This window comes from Eretmochelys imbricata, chromosome 3 (assembly GCF_965152235.1).
Source record: "Eretmochelys imbricata isolate rEreImb1 chromosome 3, rEreImb1.hap1, whole genome shotgun sequence".
Taxonomy (NCBI): Eukaryota; Metazoa; Chordata; order Testudines; family Cheloniidae; genus Eretmochelys; species Eretmochelys imbricata.
Genome location: NC_135574.1, coordinates 110,507,159 through 110,520,304, shown reverse-complemented (window position 1 = coordinate 110,520,304; position 13,146 = coordinate 110,507,159). Strand labels below are relative to the sequence as shown.

The window sequence follows — 13,146 nt, the reverse complement described above, 5'->3', positions numbered from 1 at the left end:
CGGCCAGGCAGCTCTGCTGCATGCTGCCCAGTCTGCAGGCACCATTCCTGCAGCTCCTATTGGCTGTAGTTCCCAGCCAATGGGAGCGCTTGAGGCGGGGGCAGCGTGCAGAGCGGAGCACCCTGGCTGCCCCTACACGTAGGAGCCGGAGGGAGGCCATGCCACTGCTTTCTGGGAGCCGCGTGGAGAGCCAGAGCAGGGCAAGCCCCAGATTCCACTCCCCAGCTGGAGCTCAAGGGCCGGATTAAAATGGCTGGTGGGCCGTAGTTTCCTCACCCCTGGTCTATTTGGAGCATAGAGGAAGAGTTGGCCCACCACCTGGGTCTCCTGAAATGAGCATTGTGAGGTTTTCACACTCTCTACTCATGGAATACACCATGCAGTTAAAAAACAAAACATCTTATGAACTACTGAAGTTTCCAGTAGACTCTGTCTCCTGCGGAAGGAGACAGTCTAGCCCAAATCTTTATTGGTCATGTGTTTTTTATTAGGTTAAAAGATACCTACTGATGTTAAGCTTTACATTGATGATCATTGCTTATATTCTGTAACCATTAAAACTATAGGAGAGAGGGTTTAGCACTTTCACTTGTGTAAGCAACCTATGACACCTGTACAACAATACAATAATTCCTTAAAGGGACACTGTCAACTTAAAAAATAAAAATTACTACTTTCATAAAATGCTACTTCCTGTTATTATGAGAAGTATCTCTCTCAGATTTTTCTGCAGTAGCCATTACTAATTGAAACCACTTAAGATTCCTGTAAAGTTTTTTGTTTAACTATAACTGGAAAAATGGATGTCTGTTTACTTTGTGAAACTGACAATACACAAAGCACTATGAAATGCAATTTCCACTGTATAGTCAGTTTTCATTGTTTGTGTGGGGATCTCACACAACGTCGGGGAAAGAGAAATAGTTTTAAAAATAGGAAAATTTAACTGTAAAACTACAGACTGGCAGAGGGACAAAAGGGCCAGGTTTAATATCTAATTTTTGAAATTGGCTAGGTTTTAAATTGACACTTTTCTTTTATATTAGTATCTAAATATCTCAAGCATAGATGATCCATGAATCTGCACAACTTTTAGTATTGCTATTTTGGTGCTGCAAGCCATTGAACCACACCCCTTAAAAGCTCACCTACTTAGATTTCAAAAATTACTAGTAAAACCAAAAAAGCCATACACTAAATAGAAACATAGCTGGACCGAATGTGTTCTGGAATAAAGATAATGTATGTTTTTGTTTGGGGCGGAGGGAGTTGCAGGAGTCATCATGTGTGAGAGTGAATGCATGAGTAAATGGATATTTGGGTGTGGTGCTAAATATTTTGACTCAGCTGTGGGGATGAAGATCAGATGAATAGCAACAGCCTGCACTGTAATTTCACATGGTGCTGGTACTGACGTGTCAAGGCATGGCAGAAAATGAGGCAGCAGCAGCAGCAACAATATGTTGTGTTGTACACTTTAATAAAACGATAATGAAAATAAAACTGTAAGGAGCCTTGAGTCAAGAAGAGAACTATGTATAAGTTAAATGTGTAGTAAGGGCCAAATTATGTTGTTTCACCAGCATATATCTGGAGTTATTCCAGATTTAGACCCCTACCCTGCATAGGCATGTGCTTATGCTTCCCTTTCACCCACATGAGTAGTTCTATTGGCTTTATCTAGTACATTTTACTTCAGGGCTTGAAAGAATCCCATTACTTAAATGGACTTTGAATCAGGTTCTGAGTAGTGTTTAGCGCTTTTCATTTTCTAATATAAATTCCTAATCTGAAAAACAATGTATTGTCAGAAGGATGTACAGCTATTTTCATAGATATTAACTTTTGATTTTTACTCTGCTCTGTTTCACCCACTCAGGACCTTGAAAATTCTTTTTCTTTTCCTTTAGCTTTGTTGTTCTCCATTTGCCAATCAGATTTTTTTACCCTTTTTTATATGGCACATAAGAAACCGAACAAAATATTTGCTTGTCTTCTGCATTAGCGATGTCAGCACAGCTCTGAAAATGATGTTTAATTAGTCATTACCTGGAGCTCACTTTCTTGGACGGGCTCAAAAGCAACATTGTAGGTCCTATACAAACAATGGACTGAGTTCATTACTGGCCCTCATTAAGGGGGCTCTTCAAGACAACATGCGAGGAGCCTGTCACAATCCCTTTACTCAGGGAAGTTCAGGAGATGCTTCCTCCATGTCCCCATTCCATGCGTACATCACCCCAAGGTGGGCCGGGAGAAGGCAGGACTTTTCTCCCATCCACATACCATGCTAGTCTATGGAGCAGGCCCAACATACAAGGAGGAGCAGGCCACATTCCCTGAAGGGGTGTAGCTGCAGGAGTGCTCCCCCTGTGTGCTGAGGAGTTACCTGGGCTGGATTAACACATAGGTAAACTGGGCATGTCCCTGGGCCAGGGCCCCCACTTTATTTTATTTATTTATTTATTTATTTATTTATTTATATTTTATTTTATTTTATTTTATTTATATATATATATAAAATATATATATTTGCTGATGCAGATTTGCACGCGAACTGAAAGAACTTCACATGATGTTGTACCACTTTGTGCCAGATCACAACACCAATCACTTGGGTTGCCAGTTTTGGTCGGATGTATTTCTGGAGATTTCATCACATGACATAATCTTTAATTAAAGATTAATTTTTAATTCCTGGAGACTCCAGGTCAAACCTGGAGGGTTGGCAATCCTACCAATCACTCCTTTTCTTTTTGTGGATACAGACTAACACGGCTGCTACTCTGAATCAAGTGAATGAAGTTCTTTCAGTTCATGTGCATCCCCACATCAGTGGATGAGTGGGCAGAGATATTCCTCCCACACAGCTGAGGCTCGTTTGCCATTTCCAAGGAGGGCACTGGGTAAAGAAACTACTTCTCCAACAGGGTAGGGGCCCAGAAGTATATGTTTGATTGGGACCAAGTGATGAGTTAATCTGGCCCTGGGAGTTATAGAAGGAGTCATGTCTCTGAGCTCCCTAAGCAGGGTGTGCACATAATGAACCCTTTTTATTGTTACTAGTAAAAGTGAGAGCAGAATTTTATCCAATGTCTAATAGGGTTTTATTTAATTATTTTGATGATCATTGAGGGCCTGATCTTGCAAAGTAGCTATTTGAGTGGTGGGAGGTGCTGAACACCCTTTACTCTCAGTAGAGGTTGCTCAGCACCTTACAGGATTGGGCCTTTAAAATCCAGAGGACACTTTCAACAAGGTTAAAATAATTTGTAGGGAGGTGAAAATTTGGGCCTAAACTTCTTGCCAGTCCTATGACAATATACCAGTGCTCAATTTTATTTTTTTAACACATGCAGGCCCACCATTGTTCACAGGTTCCTGATAAAAGCAACAATAGAAGAGAGAATGCAGATGATGCTGAAAACTGTAGAGAGAAGGTACTTTTTTTTTTTGTGGGGAGGGGAGCTAAAAAGCATTACTGCACTGAAATGAAAGTCCTATTCATACATACACCCTGCATTCACTCTGTTTGTTTAAGAGGTTATTATTCTGTATTCACTATAGTTGTGAGGTTTTGACTAAAGTCCCAAAATGTTTTCAGCAAAGCTTGAAAAAATTGACACTTTAACTTGGATTTGTTATTCAGTAATTTGAAACAGAAACACAATGTAAATAAGTGCAGTTACTGGCCAGACATTTTAATTAAGAGACCAGATGTCTGCAAGGACATGAACCAGTCAGGTATATGTGTGCTGAATAACCATAAATGTGAGACCAGATTCATGTCTGCAGTACTCCAGTTTTACACTAGTGTAATTGCACAGAAATCAGTGAAATTACACTATCATAAAACTGGACTAATGCAATGGTGAACTAGACCTAAGGTGTATGAGTTTTTGCTATTAATAATGTTGTTTAAGCATTGGACAATTATTTGAATTTTTACATGCAAAAAGATTAGAATGGTACAAATGTATACCAGGTTATGCTTTAAAAGCTGGCATTTGGACAAATCTTGTATTGGCTAGATAACAAACCGATGTGATGTGGATGTTACATTTCTGGTTTACACTAGACTCTTCTTTTTTTGGTGGGGAAAAAAAACCCTTACTAGCCAGGCATTTTAATTATCTCTAATGGTAAGAGACTGACGTAAACCCTGAAGCATAAGATTTAATATTCCTTCCCAAATGTTTGCTGTTAATCATGTTGTTTAACCATTGGACAAATTATTTGAATTTTTACATGCGAAAACATTAGAATGGTACAGATGTGGAAAACTGATACTTACAAAGATAAGGATGATGCCCTGCCCCTCATACCCTTACCCCTGCAAACAAATACAAGGTGAGAATTTCTAGTCGTACAGCATAGTGATAGTCAAAAGTTATGAAAAAATAAACCCTTTAACTGCACAGTTCCCTCCATTTAGTTCACAGAACCAAGCTTATGTGACTAGAAGAACTGCAGATCCAATATAGCTGCAGAGGAGCAAAACTACTGTATTATGCTGCTTGCCCAAACAACAAAATCACCAGATGAGTTCAGATTCCAGTCTTTTTATTACTTGTGGTAGTTTGGGAGGATGTACAAAGCAGGGTTTACATCAGTCTCTTACTATTAGAGATCAGGATCTCATGCTAGGGACAGATTATTCCACCTTCTTCTGAAGCATGTGGTTACTGGTCACTGTCAGACAGGGTCCTGGACTAGATGGAATTTGGGTCTGATCCAGTATGGCAATTCTTGTGCTCTTAATCTGAGTTGTAGTGAATAATATGAACAACAAAATACCTGATCAAACTACTTTAATTGCTTTGTCTTTAAAATTGCCTAGTGAGAAGACCTCATGCGATTCATAGAATATCAGGGTTGGAAGGGACCTCAGGAGGTCATCTAGTCCAACCCCCTGCTCAAAGCAGGACCAGTCCCCAACTAAATCTTCTGTAAGATGGTCTCTACATAATGAACAGGATGGTTCATACTGCTTTGGTCGAGCATGGTAATAACCATACCCTTCCTTAAAGAGACAAGATGGGTGAGGTAATATGTTTCATTGGATCAACTTCTGCTGGTGAGAGATGCAAGCTAATAAGCCTCACAGAGCTCCTCTTCTGGTCCTTCTGGAAGGTATTCTGGGAAAAGTGTCACAGCTAAATGCAAGGTGACACAGATTGTTTAGCACAAATTCTAAGGAACCATTCAAGGTGGAGTGGCCCATTAACAACTCTGCAGTCATAGGACAAAAAGAGGGAGTTAGTGGGTTACAGATTGTTGTAATAAGCCGTAAATCCAGTGTCTCTGTTCCTAGACATGAAAAATCATGGAGTGAGAGTTATTAATTTAAACTCCCAGGCAGGGGCGGCGAGTTGTATGGGCCCCTGGTGGCCGGGCTCCAGCAATATTCAGGGCCCGGGGGCCCAGCTCCACCAATGTTCGGGGCCGGGTCTCTCCCTCGGCCACACCTGCCACCCCCTGCACCTCCCCCAAGTGTCCCCCAGCCTCCACTTGCTGCCCCTGCGCACCTCCCTGGCCCCCCAGAGTGTCCCTGCAGCTCCACCTTGCCTCTGTTCTCCTGGCTCCCGGCATCAACTGCCGCCGCAGGGTCCTAGTGCCCCCCGCCCCACTAGTGCCAGGGCAGGCTGCCCTTACCCTCCCCTTCCGCCTCGGACCCTTCCCTTTTCCAGCGGGACCCTCCACCAGCACAGCCTCCCCCCCCTCCCCCCGTCACCACTCCTGCCCCCCGCTGGGCAAGGAGCAGCCATCCCTCACCCCCAGTGAGGCTACAGTGAGGCTACAGCAGGAGAGGAGGTGCATGTGTGATGGCGGCAGCCCCCCTTTCCCCCCTGCCCAGAGCACCCACCACAAGGGAGGTGAGGGGGCTTATTGGACCTGAGAGGGGCCCTAGGAGCATGTGCAGTGACAGTGGTGTGAGATGAGTATGCTGCCGGGGGCGGAGAGATAGGGAGGGAGAGGGGGCCCCTCCCCCAGAGCTCACTGCTGCCAGTGGGAAGAGGGCTTGGGGGCAGTCCTCCTCTCTGGCTGCAGCTCCAGGGCACCTGCCTGCACCCCAAACTCATCCCCAGCCCTGCCCCACCTCAGAACCTGCACCCCCAGCCAGAGCCCACCCACTCCCTGCACCCCAACCCTCTGCCCTAGCCCTGAGCCTCTCCAACACCCCAAACCCCTCATCCCCCACACACTCCTTCCCTTTGCCCTAGCCTTGAGCCCCTCCCACACCCCAAACCCTCCATCCCCCCGCACCTAACCCTCTGCCCCAGCCCTGAGCCCCCTCCTGCATCATGAACCCCTCATCTCCAGCCCTCACCCCACACTCCAACCCTCTGCCCTAGCCCTGAGCCCCCCACACCCCAAACTCCTCATCCCCAGCCACACCCCAAGCCCCACACCCCTCACCCCCTCATGCACACCCACTCCCTGCCCCAGCCTGCACCCAAACTTCCTCCCAGAGCCTTCACCCCCACCCCTTTCCCACACACCCTATCCTACCCCCAAAACTCCCTCCCAGAGCCTGCACCCCAGCCCTGCATACTCCCTCCCAGAGCCTGCACCCCCACCCCTTGCCCCAGCCCAGAGCCTACACCCAAACTCCGTCCCAGAGCCTGCATCCCTCACCCCCTCCTGCATCCCTGACCCAGCCGGCGGCCTGCACCCAGCACCACCAACATTTCTACAAACCTGCCACCCCTGCTCCCAGGTTAATCTTTTGAAAGTGTTGTGCAGGTTTCCTTTGAGGAGGAGGATTGATGAGTCAGATATAGTGATCACTTTGTGAAAAGCATTCACCCAATGGTTCTCATGGGAGACTTTAATCACCCTGATATTGCTGGGAGAGCAATACAGCGGTGCACAGACAATACGGGAAGTTTTTGGAAAGGGTAGGGGACAATTTCCTGGTGCAAGTGCTGGAGGAACCAACTAGGGGCAGAGCTCTTCTTGACCTGCTGCTCACAAACAGGGAAGAATTAGTAGGGGAAGCAAAAGTGGATGGGAACCTGGGAGGCAGTGACCATGAGATAGTCAAGTTCAGGATCCTGACACAAGGAGAGCAGCAAAATACGGACCCTGGACTTCAGAAAAGCAGACTTTGATTCCCTCAGGGAACTGATGGGCAGGATCCCCTGGGAGAATAACACGAGGGGGAAAGGAGTCCAGGAGAGCTGGCTGTATTTTAAAGAATCCTTATTGAGGTTACAGGAACAAACCATCCCGATATGTAGAAAGAATAGTAAATATGGCAGGCGACCAGCTTGGCTTAACAGTGAAATCCTTGCTGATCTTAAACACAAAAAAGAAGCTTACAAGAAGTGGAAGATTGGCCAAATGACCAGGGAAGAGTATAAAAATATTGCTCGGGCATGCAGGAGTGAAATCGGGAAGGCCAAATCACACCTGGAGTTGCAGCTAGCAAGAGATGTTACGAGTAACAAGAAGGGTTTCTTCAGGTATGTTAGCAACAAGAAGAAAGTCAAAGAAAGTGTGGGCCCCTTACTGAATGAGGGAGGCAACCTAGTGACAGCAGATGTGGAAAAAGCTAATGTACTCAATGCTTTTTTTGCCTCTGTCTTCACAAACAAGGTCAGCTCCCAGACTACTGCACTGGGCAGCACAGCATGGGGAGGAGGTGACCAGCCCTCTGTGGAGAAAGAAGTGGTTCAGAACTATTTAGAAAAGCTGGACGAGCACAAGTCCATGGGGCCGGATGCGCTGCATCCGAGAGTGCTAAAGGAGTTGGCGGATGTGATTGCAGAGCCATTGGCCATTATCTTTGAAAACTCATGGCGATCGGGGGAGGTCCCGGATGACTGGAAAAAGGCTACTGTTATGCCCATCTTTAAAAACGGGAAGGAGGAGGATCCTGGGAACTACAGGTCAGTCAGCCTCACCTCAGTCCCTGGAAAAATCATGGAGCAAGTCCTCAAGGAATCTATTCTGAAGCACTTAGAGGAGAGGAAAGTGATCAGGAACAGTCAGCATGGATTCACCAAGGGCAAGTCGTGCCTGAATAATCTAATTGCCTTCTATGACAAGATAACTGGCTCTGTAGATGAGGTATCAAGTGGAGTGCCCCAAGGGTCGGTCCTCGGGCCAGTTTTCTTCAATATCTTCATTAATAATCTGGAGGACGGCGTGGATTGCACCCTCAGCAAGTTTGCAGATGACACTAAACTGGGAGGAGAGATAGATATGCTGGAGGGTAGGGATAGGATACAGAGGGCCCTAGACAAATTAGAGGATTGGGCCAAAAGAAATCTGATGAGGTTCAACAAGGACAAGTGAAGAATCCCATGCACTGCCACAGACTAGGGACCAAATGGCTAGGCAGCCGTTCTGCAGAAAAGGACCTAGGGGTTACAGTGGACGAGAAGCTGGATATGAGTCAACAGTGTGTCCTTGTTGCCAAGAAGGCCAATGGCATTTTGGGCTGTATAAGTAGGGACATTGCCAGCAGATCGAGGGACGTGATCGTTCCCCTCTATTCGACAGGCCTCATCTGGAGGACTGTGTCCAGTTTTGGGTCCCACACTACAAGAAAGGCTGTGGAAAAATTGGAAAACGTCTAGCGGGGGGCAACAAAAATAATTAGGGGACTGGAATACATGAGTTATGAGAGGCTGAGGGAACTAGGATTGTTTAGTCTGTGGAAGAGAAGAATGAGGGGGGATTTGATAGCTGCTTTCAACTACCTGAAAGGGGGTTCCAAAGAGGATGGATCTAGACTGTTCTCAGTGGTAGCAGAAGACAGAACGAGGAGTAATGGTCTCAAGTTACAGTGGGGGAGGTTTAGGTTGGATGTTGTGAAAAAGTTTTTCACTAGAAGGGTGGTGAAGCACTGGAATGCGTTACCTAGGGAGGTGGTGGAATCTCCTTCCTTAGAAGTTTTTAAGGTCAGGCTTGACAAAGCCCTGTCTGGGATGATTTAGTTGGGGATTGGTCCTGCTTTGAGCAGGGGGTTGGACTAGATGACCTCCTGAGGTCCCTTCCAACCCTGATATTCTATGATTCTATGATAGGGTGTTTTTGTTTTTTATCATTTTCCTGTGTGAGTTAATTTGAGAGTCTAGTGATTGTCTGGTTTCACCCACATGGGTGCTATTGGAGCGTTTAGTGGACTGGATGAGGTATACCCAGGGCCATCCCTACCCACACACAAACTACACAGTTGCGTAGGGCACCAGGAAATTTGGGGCACCAAATTGCCCCAAATTTCTTGGTGCTCTACGCAGCTGTGTGCTGCAGCCAGCCCAATCCTCCCCAGGCAGCTGAGCCAGTCCCTCATGGGCTGTGCACAGCAGGGCCCGGGAAAGCTGCTACTGCCCCCGCTCCACCCCTTCCCCCACCCATATCCCGTCCCCTGAGCTATGAATCCTGGGGGACTGCAGCAGGGGTCAGGGTCAGGCACTCAACGGGTGGCGGGAAGTGGAACGACCCGGCCCCAGCCCGCTATGCTGTGCCAGCTCCCAGCTGCTCTGCCGGTGAGTGCTGGGGGGGGTGGTTTCTCCCCTTCCCCCAAGCCTGGGAGCAGAGCGGAGCAGGCTGGGGCCAGATTGCTCCACTTCCCACCACCCCATGAGTGTGGGGGTGGGCCCGACCCCTGCTGCCTTCCTGCACTGGCTGCTCTTGCCTCCCAAAGCCCTTGGGTGCAGCCCCACCCCCTCCTGTGCAGAGGCCTGAGACCCCTCTCCCCCTCGGAGGCCCAGGGCTGGTTCCACCACGGAGGGGGTGCATAGGGCACCATAATCTCTAGGGACAGCACTGGGTATACCGCATGTTGTGATAGGCACATGTAAGATCCATGGATCTTGAAATGTGTTGATCATTACAGCAGAGGAGATATGTCTGCAGGTTTTGCATCTGTTGTCTGGCAGTTGGTGTGTCCTGATCTGTGGGAAGCTTGCTTCTGATGATGAGCTTGGAGAGGTTGGGCGGTTGTATGAAGGCCAGAAGTGAGGGTTCAGGAAAGATTTCTTTCAGGATTGGGTCCCCATTGAGTATAGGTTGTAGTTGTTTGATGATACCCCATATGGGTTCCAGTGTAGGGTGGTCTGTGACACCTAGGGGCATGCAGCCGGAGGGAGGTTTATTTCTGTATTGAAGCAGGGTCTCAGGGTATTTGTGTGGCCCGTTCCATGATTGTCTGCTACTCTGGTGGAGTGTCCTTTTTTGGTGAAGGCAGTTCTGAGTATTAAGATATATATCCCAGACCTTCTCCTGGGAGCCTATTCTGTGGTATCTGAGTGCCTGGCTGTAGATAAGATTTGTTGGTGTGTTTGGGGTGGATACTGGAACTTTGAAAGTAGGTGTGATCTCCTCTTTCTTGTATATGGTTGTCTGTAGGGATCCATTGTTGAAACTGATTGTGGAGTTTAATGGATTGGGATTGGTTGTTGAAATTGTGGTGGAAGTCTATGAGGGGAGTTTAAACCATCTGTCCAGAGGAAGAAACTATCATCAGTGTGTTTGAGGTATATCATTGGTTTTGTGGTGCATTTGTCTTCTTCAAGGTGGCCCATGAAGAGGTTGGCATATAGCTATTCCCATGGTTTGGACAAAGTGTTTGTTGTTGAATGTAAAATTGTTACGGGAGAGGATGAAATGGATAAGTTTGTCCGCGTGTTTGGGATGGATATCTGAGGGCTGTCCATTGTTTTGTAAATATTTGACACAGGCATCATTGTGGTCTGTAACCTACTAACTCCCTCTTTTTGTCCTATCATGCAGAGCTGTTAATAGGCCACTCTGCCTAAAATGGTCCTTTAAAATATGTACTAACTACTTATGCTGAACAATCTGTTCCACCTTGCGTTTAGATGTGATGTTCAGAGTACTTTTCCCAGACATGAAGGAGAGCTCTGTGTGGTTCGAAAGCTTCTCTCTCACCAATAGAAGTTGGTCCAATAAAAGATAATACCTCCCCCATCTTGTGTCTCAAATATCTTGGGACCAACACAGCTACAACTACACTGTATACATACCCTTCCTTGTCATCTTCCTTTGTGATGTTCACTGTAGTATAAATTTTAGACAATCTACAACTGCATGTTCTTTCTTTATTGTGCAGAGTCTGTTCTCTAACTATGTGCAAATTTTCCCTACAGCCACACCAGCTCTTCCATGAAACAGTCAGAAGCCTCAGTGTTGACAGTGGCTGATCTGGCAGACCTTTTCACAGAAGAAACTGAAGAACTTGAGTGAAACAACTTTGATTTGACGCAGTGAAATCAGAAGGGACATGTCTTAGTAATAGCATCTGTATTAAATCAGTTGACCTGTCATAAATTCCTGTAGATATCAAACACCCTTCTTCTGTTAGGATTGCTAGAATTAGTAAGGGTTTTAATTGTTTTCATTTGATTCTGTGGCTATGTCCTTATCAGCATGTTTTCTGATAGCACTGGAGAGAGATTGCACTTTGCACACGATACAAAACAATGGATTTTATTTCCAAAGGACATTTGAGCTGGACTTTTGAGGGTAAAATCTTGGCCCCAGTTAACAGGAGTTTTGCCACCGTCTTCAATGGCGCCAGGATTTCACTCCAAGTAAAGCTTCACTTTGGGGGAAGGGAAAGTGGAATCAGAGAAACTGAACAGAGTATTTTGCTTCTCAGTTTTTTACTCTACAAAGCTTTATTGAGAATGAATACCCTCATAGAAAGGGCTCTAGGGTTCTCAGCATTTAACTCTCAAGGATTGCACCTCTTATTGTTAACACTTAAACTCTTTACTAACCAGTTGGGTATTCATAATGCCCTTTTTAGGTATTCGTGTAGATTATGTAACACAACAGAAGTTTCATTGCAAGTTAGATTTCGTGTTCACTTACTGCAGTGTTATCTTGATAAATTATGCCTTTTATATGTATATTGGTCTTGAAATAACAGTAAAAAGCTGAATCAGTTGTACACATTTTAAAAAATTCTTGAAGCCATGACTACTTTACTGCTTTGCTGTAAGAATGTGGGTTCCTTTGTTATAGAATTTAAAAAGAAAATAAGCTACCCATCATTTTATACTCATTTGGTGTCTGTGTGTTTTTCTCTTTCCCCATTCACTTCTTTGCTGACACGGTGGGCTTCTCTGCACAGTGCGCCAGAAGGGTGTGATTTGTAACGCACGCTAACATGTTGTTGTGCTCTAACTGGTCTGTGTAGACCCTTCTGGCATGGTCTAAAAGGTACCTCATCTTGTGGACTACATTAATGTGAACTAGGTACCTTTTAGAGCACACCTGCAGGATCTGCATGGGGCAGTTCACACATACTCCTTTCCAACACTTTCCTTATGCCCTTCAGAACAACTCGCACCAAGTTAATGCTCCCTGTGTCTGCATTTTTTCTTCCAGGATCATTGTTTTGTCTGCAAATGTACAAAAATTTTCCTTAATTGGGCTTTCACTCCATACAGCTGTTTTTTAGAGAAAGTATACTGTTATTTTCTCCAATACAAATGTTGTGATAAACTAGAGGAGAAACTTTTTGGGTGGACTGAACAATATGATAAAGTTTGAGCTCAAAATTTACATTCCCTTAAATTGTGGTAAGGACGTGAACAGAAGAGTCTGAAAAATATGATTAACTAAAATATTCTATTTCTGAATTTTAATCAGAACGCTTGTTGCTTGAAATACAAGAGCTTCTTTAGTTTTATACATGCTGACACACTGCTCTGCAAAGCATCTGTGTCGGTACACCGTGTTTTTCTTCCTTTTTTGGTTGTCTGGGACATGTAGGATGTTTACAAGAATAGCCCTCATTTATGGTACATGACCATGGGAATCCCACACTAGGAAAAAGGAACCCAAAGAAATCACTCCTCACTCACCCCCCCAGCTTGCTTAATCTCTTACAAAGAATGAGTGTGTTTGGTCAATGGCATTAGGGCAGATGAGTCACAATCTATTAAATAGCTACTGTAAAACTAGTTTATTGGAACTAAAGAGTGTAGATGAGTGGAAACTTTTTTTAAAGAAAAGTTTAACCCATTGTTACCCCACTATACATTTTTTGTGACTATAACGTCTCCTCTTTGCCTGTCTCTGTTTACTGCAGAAGCAAATTTTGAATTTCAGTCTAAGCACTTTATATTTCCAGCTTGTTACATAGCGTCAACAATATCATCT

General features: G+C 45.3%; 1 protein-coding gene across 4 annotated transcripts in view; it reads left to right on the top strand.

Moving 5' to 3' along the window:
- Positions 1-12,043, top strand: part of SHPRH (SNF2 histone linker PHD RING helicase) — a 140,199-nt gene extending 128,156 nt beyond the window's left edge. For 3 of the 4 annotated variants that reach the window (XM_077813171.1, XM_077813172.1, XM_077813174.1), the window contains 2 exons: positions 3,360-3,440; positions 11,124-12,043. In XM_077813171.1, the coding sequence (XP_077669297.1) occupies positions 3,360-3,440; positions 11,124-11,220 (178 nt within the window). In that variant the 3' untranslated portion in view covers positions 11,221-12,043. The remainder of the gene's footprint in view (positions 1-3,359; positions 3,441-11,123) is intronic. The other variant, XM_077813173.1, reaches the window with a different exon arrangement.
- Positions 12,044-13,146: the final 1,103 nt, after the last annotated feature.